This window comes from Heterodontus francisci, chromosome 2 (assembly GCF_036365525.1).
Source record: "Heterodontus francisci isolate sHetFra1 chromosome 2, sHetFra1.hap1, whole genome shotgun sequence".
Lineage (NCBI taxonomy): Eukaryota > Metazoa > Chordata > Chondrichthyes > Heterodontiformes > Heterodontidae > Heterodontus > Heterodontus francisci.
The window spans coordinates 195,729,204-195,750,874 of record NC_090372.1 but is presented as its reverse complement, the minus strand read 5'-3'; the positions used below and the strand labels follow the sequence as shown (position 1 = coordinate 195,750,874).

Sequence of the window (21,671 nt, the reverse complement as noted above, 5' to 3'; positions counted from 1 at the left end):
GAACTTAGAGCATGGATCAGTACTTGGAGCTACGATGTTGTGGCCATTACGGAGATGTGGATATCACAGGGGCAGGAATGGATGTTGGATGTTCCGGGGTTTAGATGTTTCAAAAGGAATAGGGAGGGAGATAAAAGAGGTGGGGGAGTGGCATTGTTAATCAGGGATAGTATCACAGCTGCAGAAAGGGAGGTCGTCGAGGAGGGTTTGTCTACTGAGTCATTATGGGTGGAAGTCAGAAACAGGAAAGGAGCAGTCACTTTGGGAGTTTTCTATAGACCCCCCAATAGCAACAGAGACATGGAGGAACAGATTGGGAGGCAGATTTTGGAAAGGTGCAGAAGTAACAGGGTTGTTGGCATGGGTGACTTCAACTTCCCTAATATTGATTGGAACCTCCTTAGTGCAAATAGTTTGGATGGAGCAGTTTTTGTCAGGTGTGTCCAGGAAGGTTTCCTGACTCAATATGTAGATAGTCTCCCCTCTAGTCGGCCTATGTTGGACTTGGTGCTTGGCAACGAACCAGGCCAGGTGGCAGATCTCTCGGTGGGAGAGCATTTCGGTGATGGTGATCACAATTCCCTGACCTTTACTATAGTCATGGAGAGGGACAGGAGCAGACGGGATGGGAAAATATTTAATTGGGGGAGGGGGAATTACAATGCTATTAGGCAGGAACTGGGGAACACAAATTGGGAACAGATGTTCTCAGGGAAATGCACGACAGAAATGTGGAGGTTGTTTAGGGGGCACTTGCGACTGCTGTATAGGTTTATCCCGATGAGGCAGGGAAGGGATGGTAGGGTGAAGGAACCTTGGATGACGAGATGTGGAACAGCTAGTCAAGAGGAAGAAGGAAGCTTATTTAAGGTTGAGGAAGCAAGGATCAGACAGGGCTCTAGAGGGTTACAAGGTAGCCAGGCAGGAACTGAAGAATGGACTTAGGAGAGCTAGAAGGGGACATGAAAAAGTATTGGTGGGTAGGATTAAGGAAAATCCCAAGGCGTTCTACACTTGTGAGGAACAAGAGGATGGCCAGAGTGAGGGTAGGGCTGATCAGGGATAGTGGAGGGAACTTGTGCCTGGGGTCGGAGGAGGTAGGGGAGGTCCTAAATGAATACTTTGCTTCAGTATTCACTAGTGAGAGGGACCTGGTCGTTTGTGAGGACAGCATGGAACAGGGTGATATGCTCGCACAGGTTGAGGTTAAGAGGGAGAATGTGCTGGAAATTTTGAATGATATGAGGACAGATAAGTCCCCGGGGCCAGATGGGATATACCCAAGGATATTACGGGAAGCAAGGGAAGAGATTGCTGCGCCTTTGGCAATGATCTTTGCGTCTTCACTGTCCACTGGAGTAGTACCGGATGATTGGAGGGTGGCAAATGTTGTTCCCTTGTTCAAGAAAGGGAATAGGGATAACCCTGGGAATTATAGACCAGTCAGTCTTACGTCGGTAGTGGGCAAATTATTGGAGAGGATTCGGAGAGATAGGATTTATGATTATTTGGAAAAGCATGGTTTGATTAGAGACAGTCAGCATGGCTTTGAGGGGCAGGTCATGCCTCACAAGCCTTATTGAATTCTTTGAAGATGTGACAAAACACATTGATGAAGGAAGAGCAGTGGATGTGGTGTATATGGATTTTAGCAAGGTGTTTGGTAAGGTTCCCCATGGTAGGCTCATTCAGAAAGTAAGGAGGCATGGGATACAGGGAATATTGGCTGGCCATAGAGGTCAGAGGGTGGTGGTAGATGGAAAGTATTCAGCATGGAGCTCGGTGACCAGTGGTGTTCCACAAGGATCTGTTCTGGGACCTCTGCTCTTTGCGATTTTTATAAATGACTTGGATGAGGAAGTGGAAGGCTGGGTTAGCAAGTTTGCCGATGACACGAAGGTTGCTGGAGTTGTGGATAGTGTGGAGGGCTGTTGTAGGTTGCAACGGGACATTGACAGGATGCAGAGCTGGGCTGAGAAGTGGCAGATGGAGTTCAACCTGGAAAAGTGTGAAGTGATTCATTTTGGAAGGTCGAATTTGAATGCGGAATACAGGCTTAAAGACAGGATTCTTGGTCGTGTGGAGGAACAGAGGGATCTTGGGGTCCGTGTCCATAGATCGCTCAAAGTTGCCACCCAAGTTGATAGGGTTGTTAAGAAGGCGTATAGTGTGTTGGCTTTCATTAACGGGGATTGAGTTTAAGATCCGCGAGGTTATGCTGCAGCTCTATAAGGCTCTGGTTCGACCACACTTGGAATATTGTGTTCAGTTCTGGTCGCCTCATTATAGGAAGGATGTGGAAGCTTTAGAGAGGGTGCAGAGGAGATTTACCAGGATGCTGCCTGGACTGGAGGGCATGTCCTACGAAGAAAGATTGAGGGAGCTAGGGCTTTTCTCATTGGAGCGAAGAAGGATGAGAGGTGACTTGGTAGAGGGGTACAAGATGATGAGAGGCATAGAGTGGATAGCCAGAGACTTTTTCCCAGGGTGGAAAGGGCTATCAGCAGGGGGCATAATTTTAAGGTGATTGGAGGAAGGTTTCGGGGAGATGTCAGAGGTAGGTTCTTTACACAGAGAGTGGTGGGTGCGTGGAATGCGCTGCCAGCGGTGGTAGTAGAAACAGATACATTAGGGGCATTTAAGCGACTCTTGGATAGGTACATGGATGATAGTAGAATGAAGGGTAGGTAGTTAGTTTGATCTTAGAGTAGGTTAAAGGTTCGGCACAACATCGTGGGCCGAAGGGCCTGTACTGTGCTGTACTGTTCTATGTTCTAGTTTTGCTCTTCCCCACGAGTGGAAGCACACTGTCTATCGTGTCAAGACCTTTTAGGTCATTCCTCAATCTTTTCAAGAGGAAAGAAACCCAGTCTGATGGGTATAACCTCACAGTTCTGGTCTGATGCTCAAATCTTTTTTACACCCTCTTCATTGCCTCTATCCTTTTTGTAATATGGAGTCTGGAACTATACACAGCACTCCAAGCTTGGTCTAACCAAGGTTCGATACAAGTTTGTTGTAGCTATTGAGGCGTCATGTTATATGAAAGTAGGAACTAATGGGAACCACTTGAGATTGAAATCTGCGTAGAATCTGTTGAAAACTCCATTTTATTTGCGTTCAGATAAATCAAAAAGAATGGAAGTTTCAGTTGCACAGTTCTAATTTTAGAAGTTTAGATGTGGGACGTTTGGTACATTGAATGTAACGTTAAGGTTAGCACTTCAGTGCTAATCATTTCAGACTTGTGTTTTTTTAAATTTTTCATGGGATAAGTGTCACTGGCAAGGCCAGCATTTGTTACCCATTGCTAATTGCCCTTGACAACTGAGTGGCTTGCTAGGCCATTTCATAGGACAGTTAAGAGTCAACCACATTGACTCCAGACCCACAGCAATGTGATTGACTCTTAACTGTCCTCTGAACATAAGTAGGGGTAGACTATACAGCCCCTCTAGCCTGCTCCACCATTCAATAAGATTGTGCCTGAACTTTGATGTCAACTCTACTTTCCTGCCCTATTCCCCTACCCCTTGATTCCCTTCGTGCCCAAAAATCTATCAATCTTAGTCTTGTGTACTCATGGACTGAGCATCCACGGCCCTCTGAGGTAAAGGATTCCAAAGATTTACACCCTCAGTGAAGAACTTTCTCGTCCTCAGTCCTAAATGTCTGACTCCTTATCCTGATACTAGCTCTCCAGCTATGGGAAATGATACTAAGATAGCTGCCCACTTTGTCAGCCAGCCTGATTTTTTTTTTTTTGCTGGTCTCCAAATAAATTCATACCAGCCAAGGGAAATGGCCTCTCAGCATCTACCCCGTCAAGCCCTCAAGCTGGTCCTTTCGTTCAATCCCCGTGCTTCGCTGCTGTTTTAAAAAATCTTCTCAAAACCCATCTTTTTGACCAAGCTTTGAATCACCCCATCGAATTTCTATATTGCATGGCATATGTTCCTCTTTCCAAGTGCATTTGGATGTTTTTAGATTAAAATGCTGTGAATTATTGTTGGATACCAGTATAAACAAGGCTGGCTGCTATCTTAACAGTCATTTAAAAATAGACATAATGGCACTATGAATGAGATGTACTTAATCATGGGACTGTGGGAAAACTAAGTGCAAATGATCAGTATGGAATTGTAAGACTCATTGTTCTATTTATAACTGGTTTGCAAGAATATGTATAGATCCATGCCAAGCATGTCCGATAACCCTTTAGAATATAAATGCCCTGGAGCCTCAAAGATATGATTCTGCATTTGGTAAAAATGTATTTTTGGGCCTTTATTGAAGACTCCGACATTTAGCAAGTATGTATATGATACCTAGATTTATAAACATTCAGTGGAGTACATGTTAACATTTGTCTTGTGCACTGCTACATCTGCAGATTCTAAATGCATGCCAAGGTTATAGCTAAACTTGGAGAGAAACTAGCAATTGATTTCTGGTCCTTTCATGAGCCACATTAACTTAATTTGATCAGCTTTCTATAGCGTCTTTTATGTAACTATCCAGGTTTCTTTACCGTGGGATCGGAGGATTTGAGCAGAAGGAAAGTGCTCAGGAAAGTTGATTGAAAACTTGGTCAGAGGTAGGTTTTGGAAGATATAAAAAGTGTGTCCTTTCAAAACTGCCGTAGTCACTCCCTCCTCCATTAACCTAACCTTTGTCCCCTGTCCTTGCAAATTACTGCCCTGTTTCCAATCTAGCTTTCCAACCCAAAGCCTTTAAACATATCATTCTGACTTCATTTTCACAATCACAAGACCTGTGTAAATCATCTGCCTCTGCCCCTACTCATCCCATCTGCTGCTAAAAACCCTTGCCTATAACTTATCATCTCTAGATTTTATTCCAATGTCATCCATCTACCCTCTAAGCTTCTCATCCAAAACTCTGCTTCCTATAATCATGTCCTTGTCACTGTATTCTTTGACCTTTATTGGCTCCCAGTCTCCCAAAGCCTCCAAAATAAATGTAAAATACTGCAGATACTGACGATCTGAAATAAAAACAAAGTTCTGGAAATACCCAGCAGGTCAGGCAGCATCTGTGGAGAAAGAAACTGAGTTAATGTTTCGAATCAGATTTTTTATTTTTTTGAGATGTGGGTGTCGCTGTCTAAACAAGCCTTTATTGCCCAACCCTAATTACTCTTGAACTGAGTCGCTTGCTAGGCCATTTCAGAGGGCATGTAAGAGTCAACCACATTGCTGTAGGTCTGGAGTCACATGTAGGCCAGACCAGGTAAGGACAGCAGATTTCCTTCCCTAAAGGACATTAGTGAACCAGATCATAGTCGGAGCTGTACAGCACAGAAACCGGCCCATCGAGTCTGTGCCGGCCATCAAGCACCTATCCTAATCCCATTTTGCAGCACTTAGTCTTGTATGCTATGGCATTTCAAGTGCTCATCCAAATGCATCTTAAATGTTGAGGATTCCTGCCTCGACAACCCCTTCAGGCAATGTGTTCCAGATTCCAACCACCCTCTGGATGAAAATCTTCTTCCTCAAATCCCCCTCTAAACCTCCTGCCCCTTTCCTTAAATCTATGCCCTCTGGTTATTGATACCTCCGCTAAGGGAAAAAATTTCTTCCTATATCCCCTTCGTAATTTTGTATACCTCAATCAGGGCTTTTCCAACAATTGACTGGTTTATGGCCATCATTAGACTAGTTTTTCTAAATTCCAGATTTTATTGATTGAATTCAAATTTCACCATCTGCCATGGTGGGATTTGAACCCATATTCCCAGAGCATTATAATAAAAGCGAAATACTGCGGATGCTGGAAATCTGAAATAAAAACAAGAAATGCTGGAACCACTCAGCAGGTCTGGAAGCATCTGTGGAAAGAGAAGCAGAGTTAATGTTTCGGGACAGTGACCCTTCGGACCCGAAGAAGGGTCACTGACCCGAAATGTTAACTCTGCTTCTCTTTCCACAGATGCTGCCAGACCTGCTGAGTGGTTCCAGCATTTCTTGTTTTTATCCCCAGAGCATTAGCCTTAGCTCTGGATTACTAGTCCAGTGACATTGCCACTACATCAGAACCAGATGAGTCATATCTAACTTGAAACATTAACTTTCTCTCCACAGATGCTGCCTGACCTGAGTATTTCCAGAACTTTGTTTTTATCCCAAAGCCTCTGATTTGAAATTGTTAGATAAATATCTCATGAGCATCTAGTTCTATCTCTGGAACCTCCTACAGCTCCTGAGAAGTTTGCTTTCCTATGGCTGTCCTCTTGTGCACCCTATCTTTGCCCCAACATTAATGGCTGTGCTTTCAGCAGTCTAGGCCTCATGCACTGAACAGATCAGTGATAAACCCTGGGATCTTCCTAGTCTGTATACCCTAATACAATGCTAGGCAGTGTATTTAATTGCAAAGTTAAAAGATAGCTATCTTCTGGGTTTATAAATCTTGATTTTGATATAGCTGCTATAATTTGAACTACAGCCATCTTAATTCATGTCCTTTTAATTCATCAAAAAAAAAACTCAATTCTAACTCCACATACGAGGTTAGTGTGCAAAATTAAAGCACATGGGATTGGGGGTAATATACTGGCATGGATTGAGAATTGGTTGGCAGATAAGGAACAGTAGGAATAAACTGGTCTTTTTCCAGGTGGCTGGCAGCGACTAGTGGGGTACTGCAGTGATCAGTGCTTGGGATCCAGCTATTCACAATATATATCAATGACTTGGGTGAGGGAACTGAATGTAACATTTGCAAGTTTGCAGATGAGACAAAACCTGGGGGTGGGGGGGGTGGAATGTGAGCTGTGAGGAGGATGCAAAGAGGCTCCAATGTGATTTGGACAAGTTGGGTGAGTGGGCAAATGCATGGCAAATGAGTATAATGTGGATGGATGTGAGGTTATCCACTTTGGTTGTAAAAACAGAAAGGCAGATCATTATCTGAACGGTGATAGATTGGGAAAGAGGGAGGTGCAACGAGACCTGGGTGTCCTTGTACACCAGTCGCTGAAAGCAAACTTCCGGTGCAGCAAGCAGTTAGGAAGGCGAATGGTATGTTGGCCTTCATTGCAAGAGGATTTGAGTACAGGAGCAAGTATGTCTTACTGCAATTATACAGGGCCTTGGTGAGACTACATCTGGAGTATTGTGTGCAGTTTTGGTCTCCTTGCCTGAGGAAGGATGTTCTTGCCATGGAGGGAGTGCAAAGAAGATTATTAGGCTGATTCCTGGGATGGCAGGATTGACTTATGAGGAGAGATTGGGTTGACTAGGCCTATATTCACTAGAGTATAGAAGAATGAGAGGGGATCTCATAGAATCCTATAAAATTCTAACAGGATGAGACAGGCTAGCTGCAGGGAGGATGTTCCTGATGACTGGGGAGCCCAGAACCAGGGGTCACAGACTTTGGATACGGGGTTTGCCATCTAGAACTGAGATGAGAAATTTCTTCACTGAGGGTGGTGAACCTGTGGAGGCCAAGTCATTAAATTTATTCAAAAAGGAGATCGATTTCTTAATGCCAAAGGAGTCTATGGATATGGGGAGAAAGTGGGAACAAGGTACTGCATTAGACGATCAGCCATCATCTTTTTTTAATGGCAGAGCAGGGCCAAATGGCCTACTGCTCCTATTTGCTATGTAATTACAACATTGCCAAAAGATTATCAAAATGTAAATTGAGCACCAAATGCACATTTCTTAAGCACCTGATTATTAAATGTACAAAGATCTTGACATTCACTAAAGTTAAACTGTATGGTGTCTGATTCCAATATTGGTCATTGAATTGAAATTTTCTGGACATATTGTATTTTCTGGGAGGAGATTCCATCTTGACCTAAAGAATTACCCTCTTGAATATAGGTAGAGTTATACTTCTGTTTTTATCTAAATATGAACTAATTAAGCATTTTATTAGGTAAATTTTAGGATGCTAGGAATGTTCTTGCACTTCAATCCTGTTAACTTTCCTCACTGGGAACTATTTCCTGATTTCATGGGTTCAGAGGCAGTGATGCACCATAACTTAATTATAGGGAAAATAAGCCTCATCCACTTATAAATCTAATTTCTAATTCCCAGTACAGAGCAGTTAACCTGAATTCTGTGTGGGGTTTCATTATCCTCTTGTGGCACATTGTGATAGTGATTCAGACAAAAATGAAGACATTGTCTCCAAAGAATTATAGTAAGGTTGCTCACCCCATCTAGCCCAGCTTTCCATGTGTGTCTCATAGGTGAACTGCAGCTGCTTTCATCCCATTTCACTTGCCCAGATATGCAGTTAAAATCCGTAGTAAATTTGGAATCTGAATTGCGAAACTGCTTCAATTTATTTTGATTGCATGTGATCTTTGTTTTTGGAAAGTAATGGGCAGAACTACACTAGACTGTGACTTGGTCTTTAATTGCTGAGCAAACGTTTTAAACCACAGGAATGAACAAATGATACCAGTAACACCTAGTTACGGTAGATTTGCTGCTACTCCATTTGTGGGAAGTAAATTTGTGCCTACTGCTCCGAACTATTACATATTAAAAAAATAAATAAATAATAATTTCCTTTTCTGGTAGTTTCTTTCCTTTGTTGGCAGTAACTATTTGGCCTGACACTGCAGGATTAAAACTTCTAAATTTTAACATGATGGGTCAATAAATAATTTCAGGAAAGTATTAGGAGTGAACTACATTTGAATAAATTGAGTTTTCAACAAAATATTTGTATAAATTCCACAGGAGGTTTGTATTCAAGTCAAGTAATCTGGCCTAATCTACACAAGGAAGACAAACTGCCTGGAACCTGCCAAGTATATCAAATTAGGCTGGGATATGATTTCAATGAAGTTGCTTTTTTTTAATGCTTTGCACATGGAGATTTAAAGAAGTTGATATCGTGCCAAATGTTAAACAATTCCATTATTGCAACCAACTGCTTCTTGATTGATCACAATGCTCTGCTTCCACTACTCTCAGCACCGTGTCATTTCTTCGTTTTATGTGAAGGGCATATTCTGAACTTGCCTTTTACCAGATGTACGTGTGTCCTGCAGTCGAGGTGTAGCTGAAAATGGTACTCCGGGTTTATGCCTTTCTTAGTTACTCAAGTCGTCTTTCACTTCCTTTCAACAGTGAAAATTTAAAGTGCCTCGTAACCCTCTAGAAAGGAGAGGTGGTCGAATAGTGGTGATGTCACTGGCCTGGTAATCTAGAGGCCCAGGCTAATGCACTGGAAACACTGGTTCAAATCCCACCAGGCAGTTGATGGAATTTAAATTTGATAGTCATTTAATTCATAAAATCTGGAATTGAAAGCGAGTCTTTAGTAATGGTGCCATGGAACTATCAGTTTGTTGTAAAAACCCATCCGGTTCACTAATTTCCTTTAGGGAAAGAAATCTGCTGTCTTTGCCTGGTCTGGCCTACATGTGACTCCAGACCCGCAGCAATGTGGTTGACTCTTAACTGCCCTCTGAAACTGCCTAGCAAGCCAGTCAGTTGTCCAGGGCAATTAGGGATGGGTAACAAATAGTCATAGTCGTACAGCATAGAAACAGACCCTTCGGCCCACTGCGTCCATGCCGACCATAATGCCTATCTATTCTAATCCCACCTGCCTGCATTAATTGCATATCCCTCTATGCCTTGCTCATTCAAGTACCTGTCCAGATGTCTCTTAAATGTTGCTATTGTTCCTGCCTACCTCCACCACCTCCTATGGCAGCTCATTCCAGATACCCACTATTTGTGTGAAAGATTTACCCCTTTGATCCCCTTTAAACCTCCTCCCTCTCACCTTGAATCTATGCCGTCTAGTTTTAGTCACCCTTACCATGGGAAACAGACTCTGGCTATCTACCCTATCTATGCCCCTCATAATTTTATATACCTCGATCATGTCCCCCCTCAGCCTCCTTCGCTCCAGGGAAAACAGACCCAGCCTATCCAATCTCTCTTTATAACTCATGCCCTCCAAACCAGGCAACATGCTTGAGTCTTTTCTGCACCCTCTCTAGCTTAATCACATCTTCCCTGCAGTGCGGCGACCAGAACTGCACACAGTACTCAAATGAGGCCTAACCAACGTTATGTACAACTGTAACATGACGTCCCTACTCTTGTACTCAGTGCCTCAGCCGATGAAGGCAAGCATGCCATACGTCTTCACCATCCTGTCTACCTGCGTTGCCTCTTTCAGGGAACTATGTACTTGCACCCCAAGGTGTCTCCACTCAACAACACTCCCCAGGGCCCTGCCATTCACTGTATATGTCCTGCCCTGGTTTAACTTCCCAAAATGCATCACTTTGCACTTGTCTGAGTTAAATTCCATTTGCCAATCCCTTGCCCACTTTCCCAGTTGATCTATATCCTGTTGTAACCTTAGACAGCCTTCTTCACTGTCCACGATACCACCAATTTTGGTGTCATCTGCAAACTTACTAATGCCTCCTACATTCACATCCAAGTGATTAATATACATGACAAACAAGAGAGGCCCCAGCACCGATCCCTGCGGCACGCCACTGGTCATTGGCCTCCAATCGGAAAAACAACCCTCCTCTACCACCCTCTGCCTCCTATCACGCAGTCAATTTTGTATCCAATTGGCTAGCTCACCCTGGATCCCATGCGTTGAACCTTCTGGACCAGCCTACCATGCAGGACCTTGTCAAAGGCTTTGCTAAAGTCCATGTAGACAACGTCCATCACCCTGCCCTCGTCAATCCTCTTGGTCACCTCCTTGAAAAACTCAATCAAATTCGTGAGACATGATTTCCCACGCACAAAGCCATACTGACTATCCCTAATCAGACCTTGCCTTTCCAAATGCATATAAATCCTGTCTCTCAGAATCCCTTCCAATAACTTTCCCACCACTGATGTAAGGCTCTCCAGCCTGTAGTTCCCTGGCTTATCCCTGCTGCCCTTCTTAAATAAAGGCACAACATTAGCTATCCTCCAGTCTTCCGGTACCTCACCCGTGGCTAACGATGATACAAAAATCTCTGCCAGCCCCCAGCAATCTTCTCCCTTGCTTCCCATAGCATCCTGGGATGCACCTGGTCAGGCTCTGGGGATTTATCCACCTTAATGCGCTTCAAAACCTCCAACACCACCTCCTTTGTAATGTTGATATGCTCCAGGGTATCGCTGTTCCCTCCCTTGAACTCACTAGCTTCCATGACCTTCTCCATGGTAAATACAGACGAGGAGTATTCATTTAAGACCTCACCCATTTCCTGTGGCTCCACACATAGATTACCACACTGATCCTTAACGGACCTACTCTCTCCCTAGCTACCCTTTTACTCTTAATATACTTATAGAATCTTTTAGGATTCTCTTTTAATCTTATCTACCAGGGAAATCTCATGGCCCCTTTTCGCCCTCCTAATTTCCTTAAGTGTACTCCTACATCCCCTATACTCCTCGAGGGACTCGCTTGATCCCAGCTGCTTATACCTGACATGTCGCCTCCTTTGTCCTGACCAGACCCTCAATATCCCTCGTCAACCAAGGTTCCCTAAACTTGCCAGCCTTGCCCTTCTATCTAACAGGAACATGCCAGCCCTGAACTCTTCCTATCTCACTTTTAAAAGCCTCCCACTTGCCAGACATTCCTTTTACCTGTAAACAGCCTCTCCCATTCAACCTTTGAGAGTTCCTGTCTGATGCCATCGAAATTAGCCTTCCTCTAATTTAGGACTTCAACCTAAGGACAAGTCCTATCCATTTCCATAACTATCTTGAAGCTAATAGAGTTATGGTCACTGGTCCCAAAGTGCTCCCCCACTGACACATCAACCACCTGCCCAGCCTCATTTTCTAAGTGGAAGTCGAGTGTAGCCCCTTTTCTAGTAGGGCCATCCACATACTGCTTCAGAAAACTATCCTGGACGCACTTAACATTCTTCCCCATCAGATCCCGTATCACTAAGGCAGTCCCAGTCAATATTAGGGAAGTTAAAATCACCTACTGTTACAACCCTATAATTCCTACACCTATCTGTGATTTCCCTACATATATGCTCCTCCAATTCCTTCTGACTATTGGAGGGCCTATAGTATAATCCCATCAAAGTGATCACCCCTTTCTTATTTCTAAGTTATACCCATATGGCATCTCTGGACGTTCCCCCCCAGGGTATCCTCTCTAAGTACTGCCGTGATGTCCTCCCTAATCAATAGTGCAACTTCCCCTCCTCTCTTACCTCCACCTCTGTCACGCTGGAAGCATCGGTACCCCGGAACATTGAGCTGCCAGTCCTGTCCGTCCCTCAAGCGCGTTTCCGTAATGGCTATAATATCTCAATCCCATGTACCGATTCATGCTCTGAGTTCATCTGCCTTGCCTGTAAGGTGGCTTACATTAAAGTAAATGCAGTTTAGCCTACCATGCCCACGTCCCATGAAAGAATTAAAAAAAAAAGCCTGTGGCTCTTCCTGCATTCTGTCCAGTGCTTGGATGCACCCCTTGCAGTTTAGTCAGAATTTTTTTTTTACTTCTGTAACTAAACCGTGAATTTAGAAGTATATGGTTCCAGAGAGCAATTGTTGGGTGGTTGTAAGAAACTACTGTGCAGCTGTTGGGCAGCTGCAGAGTTAAAATCCATGTACTTAAATATTTTTCCGAATCTCTACAACATCCCTGATTTGTTTCATCCAACTATAAATTGATGTTTAGCAAATTAAGCTTTGTGATGTTCATCTGCGCACCTTTTTAATTGCATTGCCTAATGTTAAATTGGAAACATAGCATAGGTCAGTTTGAATAACAATTGTATGTGCCAGTACAGAGGCTAAATGCTTCAATGTGACTACAATTATTTACTGTTGCCACAGGCTAGTTGTGCAGATCTTTTTTTTTGGAATGATGCATGATCTGGAAAGATGTTCACACATTTTGCAGCTACTCTTTCAGCTTAACACTTGAATGCACTAAAATACTCATTAAAATTTTTGAATTGTGTTACTTGTAGGGCTTTCCATCTTGAGGTAAATCGTTAAAAGATGGTGGATTACTACCAAGTATTAGGAGTACACAAAAATGCCACTCCGGATGAAATTAAAAAATCGTAAGTATATAATCTATAGATGCTAATCTAAATATTAGAATGGTCTGACATTAACATTTCAGCTTATTTTAATTATTGATTCAATGCAATGATTTGAGGCATTAGGTGGGAAACGGTCCCACATTTTATAAATGTGGGAAGCTGATCTGTTGTAAAAATTTTAACTTTTTAAAAAAATTTGCTTTTTGTCTTTTCTCAGCCCAATCTTCCATTCCCTCTTACTTTCTGCACCAGATTTAACATTGAATTCACCCACTTCTAATTTACATTTTCTTAATATCCTAATTAGGAATACCCCATACAGCCCATCTAGCCTGCTGTGCCATTCAGTAAGATCATGGCTGATTATCTACATCAACTCCTTTCCCACCCTATCCCCTGATTCCCTTTAGTGCCAAAAATCTTAATCTTGAATATACTAATCAGCTGAGCATCCACAGCCCTCCTGGGTAGAGGGTTCCAAAGATTCTCAACCTGCTGAAAAGTTTCTCCTCATTCTCCTCCGACCTACATTGGCTCCCAGTTTTCAAATCCCACCTTGGCCTCGCCCCTCCCTATCTCCTGTAATTTCCTCCAGTCCCACAACCTCCAAGATATTGCACTCCTCTAATTCTGACCTTGAGCATCCCGGATTTTAACCACTCCACCATTGGTGGCTGCACTTTCAGTTGCCAAGGCCCTAAGCTCTGGAATACCCTCCCTACACTCCTTTCCCTCTCCACTTCGCTTTCCTCCTTTTAAGACACTCCTTCAGACCTACCTCTTTGATCGAGCTTTTGGCTATCTGACTAATATCTCCTTTTGTGGCATTGTCATACTTTGTTTTCCAATGCTCAAGCACCTTGGGATGCTTTATGACATTAAAGGCACTGTATAAATGTTATGTCAATCCTTCCTGGGTGACCTGTCATCCTGAAACTGACCCCCTCCCCCCAGTTCTAGACTCTCCAGCCATGGGTAATTGCCTCTTGGCATCTACCCTGTCTAATCCTGTCAGAATTTTGTTTCATTTGAGATCACCCCTCATTTTTCCTAACTCCAGCAAATATAGACCTATTTGACTCAACCACTCCTCATAGAGCCCTCTTGCCCCAGAAATCAATCTAGTGAACATTTGTTGTACCCACTGCAAGGTGGTAAGTATATCCTTCCTTGGATAAGGAGGCAAACCCTATATATAAATTACTTAATCTTCTCCAACCTCCTTGCAATAAAGGCTAACATGCCATTTGTCTTCTAATTACTTTACCTGGATGTTAGCTCTTTGTGTATAAGGAACCTCAAATCCCTCAATACCAGCATTTGCTAGTCTCTCCATTTAAGAAAATTCTGCTTTTCCCTTCCAAAGTGGATAATTTCTCACTTCCCTATGTTATACTCAGTCCACCACCTTCTCGCCCATTCCCTTTTGCAGCCTCTGTTCTCGCAGCTTACTGCCCCACCTAGCTTTGTATTAATAAATTGATATGTAAATGGTTGAGGCCCAAGCACTGATCCTTGGTACTCCACTGTTAGACCCTGACATCCTGAAAATTACCTGTTTGTTGCTGTCTTCTTCTGTCTGTTATCCAGTCCTAAATCCATGCTATTATATATCCTAAAATCTGAGCCCTCATCTTGTGTAACCACCTCTGTATGGTACCTTATCAAATTTCTCTGAAAATCCAAATGTACAACATCCACTGGTTCCCTCTTATGTACACACTCAAAAAAAAAACATGATTGCCCTTTCATAAGTATTGATGCTGTCTGATCATATTGATTTTTTTTTCCCAAGTGATCTGCTACCATGTCTTTAATAGATTTTTGCATTTTTCTTAGTGATGTCAAGCTTCTCCGTTCAATCCAATTGGATAAGGAGTTGGCAAGCACTGGTTTACTCGGGTGCCAGATTCCCTGTTTTCCTCAGTGTATAGTTATCAACTCCCTTTCAGCATCTTGCTGTGCAAAAATTTTAAAACTTAAACATGCAAGGGAAAGTCTCACTAATGACAGAGACTAAGATGCCTTGCTACAGCAAATTGGCCTGTACTGTTTGTAAAATGCTGCAATGACATCTAGTGACTGAAAATTGGTAGTGCTCATAGTTAACCGAGAGCTGGCTTGAGACTGACATGGTCTTTCAATCACTCCATTTCATTGAGTTGACTGTTTTCCTTCAAGAGCTGTAATTTAGATTTTTCCAAGAAATATTATAAAGCCCTATTCTTAAATTATGTTCATGTAACAGTAATATAATTTGTTAAAAGTCTAGTCTTTGGATTACTGTAAGAACAGTCTCTTGCTGGGTTAGTAAATTTACTAACCTACTGTTACACAGGCTGCTTTAGTTCCTCACTCAACTGTGTACAACTGAACCTGGATAGTGAGGGTCCTTCCACTGAACCTAGGGAAATGTAACAGCCTGATGACACTCATGATCATGTGCATACTAGGATCAATACATATCTATGCTTGGTATCCAGAAGGAGCCATTGGTTGGGGAGCTGTGGCATTCTTTTCTTCTTTGTTCGATGGCCTGTGGTTAGAGGCCAGTTGTAATACTTTTTACCGTTTCCTGTCAATTTCTAAAATTAGTATGTTGAAACTACTGAAAAGTTTTTGTTTTACTAGGCGAAAGGGAATATTTGTTTATACGGACATGCATTATTGGTTTGAGTGCCCTCTGCAGGGTGGTAGAGCAGGTAATGCAGGAAGGACAGTGTATTAAGGTCCATCATTCATTGGAAACTGCTTCCAGCCTGCAGGCTAGGAAATGGATAATGCGGTTAATTTACTTGCCTTCATTACAGAGAGGGTCCGTCAAGAGAAAATATAATTTTTATCACCTTTTGCAGCAGCCACTTTTATGGTGAGCATGCACAGATGTTCCTCTAAATAATCACCTAGCTGAAGAAAGTTAGCTTTTACTGAGCATTGTCTTGACCTGGCAGGATAATGAACACTTTTGCATTGCTGAGGTCTGAGCTGGCCTGAACATGTCCCAGTCTGGATGCATTGTTTCATTGAATCATAAAAACTTGCAGAACAAAAGGAGGCCATTGGCTTGTCATGCCTTTGCTGGCTCTTCGAAAGAGCAGTCCTACTTAGTCCCTCACCCTTGCTTTTTGTTTGTAACTCTTAAGTTCCTCATCAAGTATCTGTCTAATTCCCTTTTAAAATTACTTATGGAATCTGCTTCTGTCACCTTTTCAAGTGGAGCGATTTTTGACAACTGGGTGAAAAAGTTATCCTCATCTCCCCTCCAGATCTTTTTGCCAATGATTTTGAATCTGTGACCTCTAGTTATTGACTCACTTATCAGAGCCAGTAGTTTTTCTCTATCTACTCTGTCAAAACCCCTCTTCTTGAAAATCTCACCTCTTAACCTTTTTTGTTCCAAGGGGAATAGTCCTAACTTTGAGCTCTGCTCATAACTGAAGTCCCTCATCTCTGGTAACATCTGAGTAAAGCAGCTCTGTACCCTTTCTAATGTTTTTACAACTTTCCTGAAATGCGGTGCTCCAGATTGTCCATGTGCTCTAGCTGCGGCCTAATCGTAACTTACAAAGTTGTAGCATAATTTCTGCTTTTACATTCTGACTTTATTTATAAACCCAAGTAACCCAATTTTTAGTTACCATATCAGCTTGTCCTGTCACCTTTTAATGATGCATGACACCAAGGGGTCTCTGCTCATCCACACCTACCAAAATCGCACCATTTATAGTATACCGTCTTTACCCATTGATCCTCTAAAGTGCATCAGTTCACATTTGTATTGAACTTTGTTTGACTGGTGATCACCATCCTGGTTGTCATCTTGAAGCCTATAGCTATCTTCCTCCTCATTTGCTTTGTCAAGTTTGAGATCCTTTGCTAACCTTATAATGCTGCTCTCTATACCCAAGTTGAGGAGGTTTATGAAAATTGAAAACAATAATGAACCCAAAGCATATCCCTGGGCAATGTCACTGCAAATTGCCTCCCAGTCTGAAAAACATTTATTCAACATTATCCTTTGCTTCTTGTCGTTCAGTTTTTGTATCCATTGCTTTCATCTGAAGTCTATGCCTTCCAAAAGTTCATATACCACATTTACTGCACAAGCTTCATCAAACTTCTGTTTTTTTTTCATTCATGGGATGTGGGCGTCGCTGGCTACACCAGCATTTATTGTCCATCCCTAATTACCCTTGAGAAGGTGGTGGTGAGCTGCTGCCTTTAACCGCTGCAGTCCATGTGAGGTAGGTACACCCACAGTGCTGTTAGGAAGGGAGTTCCAGGATTTTGACCCAGCGACAGTGAAGGAACGAAGATATAGTTCCAAGTCAGGATGGTGTGTGACTAGGAGGGGAACTTGCAAATGGTGGTGTTCCCCTGCATTTGCTCCCCTTGTCCTTTGAGGAAGTAGAGTTCATGGGTTTGGAAGGTGCTGTCTACGGAGCCTTGTAGATGATGCACAGGCTTTGGGGAGTCGGGAGGTGTTACTCGCCACAGGATTCCTAGCCTTTGACCGGCTGTTGTAGCCACAGTATTTATATGGTGACTCCAGTTCAGTTTCTGGTCTTCTGGTCATTGGTAACCCCATGGATGATGGTGGGGGATTCAGTGATCGTAATGCTATTGAATGTCAAGGGGAACTGGTTAGATTCTCTCTCGTTGGAGCTGGTCATTGCCTGGCACTTATGTGGCGCGAATGTTACTTGCCACTTCAGCCCAAGCCTGGATATTGTCCAGGTCCTGGTGCATTTCTGCACAGGCTGCTTCAGTATGAGGAGTTGCGAATGGTGCTGAACATTGTGCTATTATCTGCGAGCATCCCCACTCTGACCCTATGATTGAAGGAAGGTTATTGATGATTAACTGTTGCCCCCACTAAAGAATTCAAACAAGTTAGTCTCAAGTTCAACAAATTCATGTTGGCTGTCAGACCTATGCCTTTCTAAATGAAAGTTTTGTCCCTGATGATTTCCAATAGCTTCACTGCTAAGCTGACTGGCCTATACTTTCCTGGTTAATCCCCCTCCGCTTCCTTGAATAGTGTCTAACATTAGCAGCTTTCCAGCACTACTCCTGTATCAAATGAGGATTGAAAGATTCTGTCCAATGCAATTGCTGTTTCTATGCTTGCTGCTTTCCAGTACCTTGGGATGCATTTCTTCTGACTTATCAACTTTGTCATACTAATCTTTTCTTGTCGGTATCTTCCCCCTCAATGTGACCTTCACATCATCCACTTCCTTTGGAAAGATAAATGCAAAATTACTGTAATACTTTAAGGGAAGACAATACAGTGGTAATATCACTGAACTAGTAATCTGGAGACCAAGGCTAATGCCCTAGGGACATAGGTTCAAATCCCACCACGACAGCTGGTGGAGTTTAAATTCTATTTAATTCAATTAATCTGGAATTAAAAGCTAGTTTCAGTAATGGTGCCATGAAGCTATCATTGATTTGTCGTTTAAAAACCCATCTGGTTCACTAATGTCCTTTAGGGAAGGAAATCTGCTGTCATTACCTGGTCTGGCCTACATGTGACTCCAGACCTACAGCAATGTGGTTGACTCTTAACTGCCCCCTGAAATGGCCGAGCAAACCACTCAGTTGTCGAGGACAATTGGGGATGGGCAACATGTTGGCCTTGCCAGTGACACCCACATCCCATGAAAGAATAAAAAAATTGCCCTCTGCCTCGACATGAAGATTTCCCTTTGAGTCCTTAATCGGCCAACTTTTTCCCTAGCAAACCATTACACTAATGTTTCATGCTAATCTTCTCTCATCTCCCTTCCCTTCTGTTAAGTTTCAATTGTTTCCTATACTTAGAATTTTCCTGGTTATGCTCCTGACACTTTTTATAAACTACCTTTTTTATTTAAACTTTTATTTCCTTTTTCTTATTGGATGCATTAGTTTTGGGTGCTGTACTTATTCCCTTCAAAGATTTTACTTGAACATTTTCTTCCCTGGATGCCCTCTATTGCTGCATTGTTGCTTGACTCTACAATTAGCTTTTCCAATCTCCCTGTGCTTGGTTCCTTCAGTCATTGAAATGCGCTCTTCCCCAGTTAAGCATTTTTACCATCAATATTTTCTGGTCTTTTGTTATAATTACTTTAAACTGAATTATGTGGTCACTGTTAGCTAGTTGTTTTCCTATTGTAATGTTCCACTTGCCCTAAATCATTTCCCAGAATCAGATTCAACACTGTTTGCTTCCTTTTTGGATTGGACGAATATCGATTGAGTTCTGCTGTGTGCATATCAAATTCTCCTTTCCACCCTTCCCTATTTTTCCCAATCTATATTCGGGTAATTAAAGTCTTTTAATACTTTTTTTTGCAACACTCCTTTTGAAATTTGCAAACAAATTTGATTCTTCTTGAAGGTTTAATGAATGTTGCATTACCTACTATACTACAGGTATAGTATTTATTCTTTGCCTTCATTCTCCACATACTAGATTCCCTTCCTGCTTGGTACCACTTGGATCTACATTTTTGTCTTCTGTTTTTGTGCTTGGTCTTTGTTCTACTGGACTAAAAAAGGGTGGCGCTCCCAAAGTCTTGTATGTGGCAGTTAGGAAGATCACTTGATCAAAGTGGAGGTATATGACACAGCTCTTAAATGGTCAGTTTTTCTTTTGATGCTGTCATTCCTATTTGGGTGAATGCTTCTTAAATGTAGCAATCCTTATGAATAGTAGATAATGTAACATTTGAATATTTCTACCTGTTTCAGCCAGAGTTCTAACAGATTACCAGAGAAAATGCTTTTGGTAATGGTCATTTTTGTGCTTAAAATTGTGAACTCTCCAGTAATTTGAGTTAAGTAATGTAACTAAAATAGCAAAATGAGTATTTAGTACTCTAATTCATCATAATTTGAATTGACATTGATTTGAGAAGTGCACTGTAATTTCAAGTTTCCTCTGAACCTGATTTGTTTTTAAACCCCATAATTTTCCTTTCTAATCGCCTTGTATTATGGCAGTGATTCATGTTTGGGTGTAGTTCTGCAGGTGGTGGTTATCCCTGTTGTATCTCGCCCAATTAGCCTTTGTGTGAGCATGGACGGTGAGGCTGAGATTTCTGTCCAGCTTCTTTATCCCCTTCAGTGCCAATAAGTTTCCATTGCCACCTGGCTGAAATAGATTAGGAATCTATCCTAAAGTGTTGGTATAAGGAACCATTCCCAACACTAAGTGAATTTGCCCATTTGTCTGTCAGCTTTCGTTATTTAATACTATGCAGGTTTTCTCATTTCTTTTCACTCTTCCCCCCCCCCCCCCTTTGCACCCTGCCTCCCCAAATTACCACCAATGATGCAGAGCTATACTTCATACTGAAATGAGACTAAATGTACCAGAGCCAGTTGCATAGTAGATTTTCCTCCTGGTGATAGCTTCCCTTTGTTTTAACTTTTACTATAACCAGTACAAGGTGAGCTTTCCAATTTTAAAATAGTATGCTGGAGCACCTTGTTATTAAACAGGCAATTAGATATTAACATTTCATTGGTATCTTGAGTAGAACTCTATGCATGCACTGAAGTGCACTTAATTGGGCTATGCAACAATCAAATGTGTATCTTTGCAGCATCCTTGGTCAAGAGGCAGGTGCAATGGTATTTGGATTAAAATTGTTGGGTTATTCTCCCATACATTCTAGTAGAAAAGGCTGCAATGGCAGCATGGGAGAAGTGTGATGTGCAATACATTTCATAGCTGAATAACTTAAGCATGCTGTGCTCCAGCAAGTCACCTGCAATGGTCTGCTTTGGTTGCTGTAAATGTAAGAATTTTCAACCAGCTCCTAGCTTAAAACTTACTTGAACACAGCTTTATGGAACAATCTTATTTATAATTCAGTGCATTCTGAGTTTTGTAACAAAGGTGGGAAATGGCTCTGTGGATAGGTTGCCAGGAAATCTGATTCAGGATATACAATTTAGATGTCATAAAATTATCCTCCCATCTGTACATTGGATTTTATTTATGAACCAGTTAAGTTTACTATGCACATAGAACTGGCATATTTTAATTCTGTACAGCTTAAATGGTCTAACTCAATGGTTGCACTTGTAAGCAAGCAAAAGTATCAATTGATGGTTACATTTTTCAAGATATCGCAAGCTGGCATTGAAATGGCACCCTGATAAGAATCCTGACAACAAGGATGAGGCAGAGTCCAAATTTAAACAACTTTCAGAAGCGTATGAAGTTCTTTCTGATTGTAAGTATTGTTAGATATACTTAGTCTGAAACTTTAAGGTGATGTAATTCTAATTGGATAGCTCTGTGGACAGAATGTGAATTATTGCTGTTTTTCAGTTTCCTGATAATTAAAAGCATTTAAGTTCAAATAACAGCAACCTTAAAGAGTGTTAATTTCTCCTGGTATGGAAACTGGCTTGGTGTTGCTGAATGTTGCCATCTTGAATTAAATTAACATCCTATTATAATTTATTAAAATTGCAAGCCAGACAAAACTTTGAACCACACATTGAAGTTTGTGTGGTTGGCAGTAATGAAATAGAAATTGTCTTGGCATTGACAGTTTTTCCAAGCATTAAGTTTCTGATCACATTGCTCTTCTGTGGGTAATGTTGC

The 21,671-nt window shown here is 42.0% G+C and overlaps 1 protein-coding gene across 2 annotated transcripts in view; it reads left to right on the top strand.

Annotated features, from left to right (window-relative positions):
• Nucleotides 1-21,671, top strand: part of dnajb6b (DnaJ heat shock protein family (Hsp40) member B6b) — a 182,000-nt gene that overhangs the window by 27,781 nt on the left and 132,548 nt on the right. Inside the window, exons 2-4 of one of the 2 annotated variants that reach the window (XM_068015007.1) lie at nucleotides 4,522-4,597; nucleotides 12,980-13,075; nucleotides 21,185-21,294. In XM_068015007.1, coding sequence (XP_067871108.1) covers nucleotides 13,011-13,075; nucleotides 21,185-21,294 — 175 coding nt within the window. In that variant the 5' untranslated portion in view covers nucleotides 4,522-4,597; nucleotides 12,980-13,010. The remainder of the gene's footprint in view (nucleotides 1-4,521; nucleotides 4,598-12,979; nucleotides 13,076-21,184; nucleotides 21,295-21,671) is intronic. The other variant, XM_068015006.1, reaches the window with a different exon arrangement.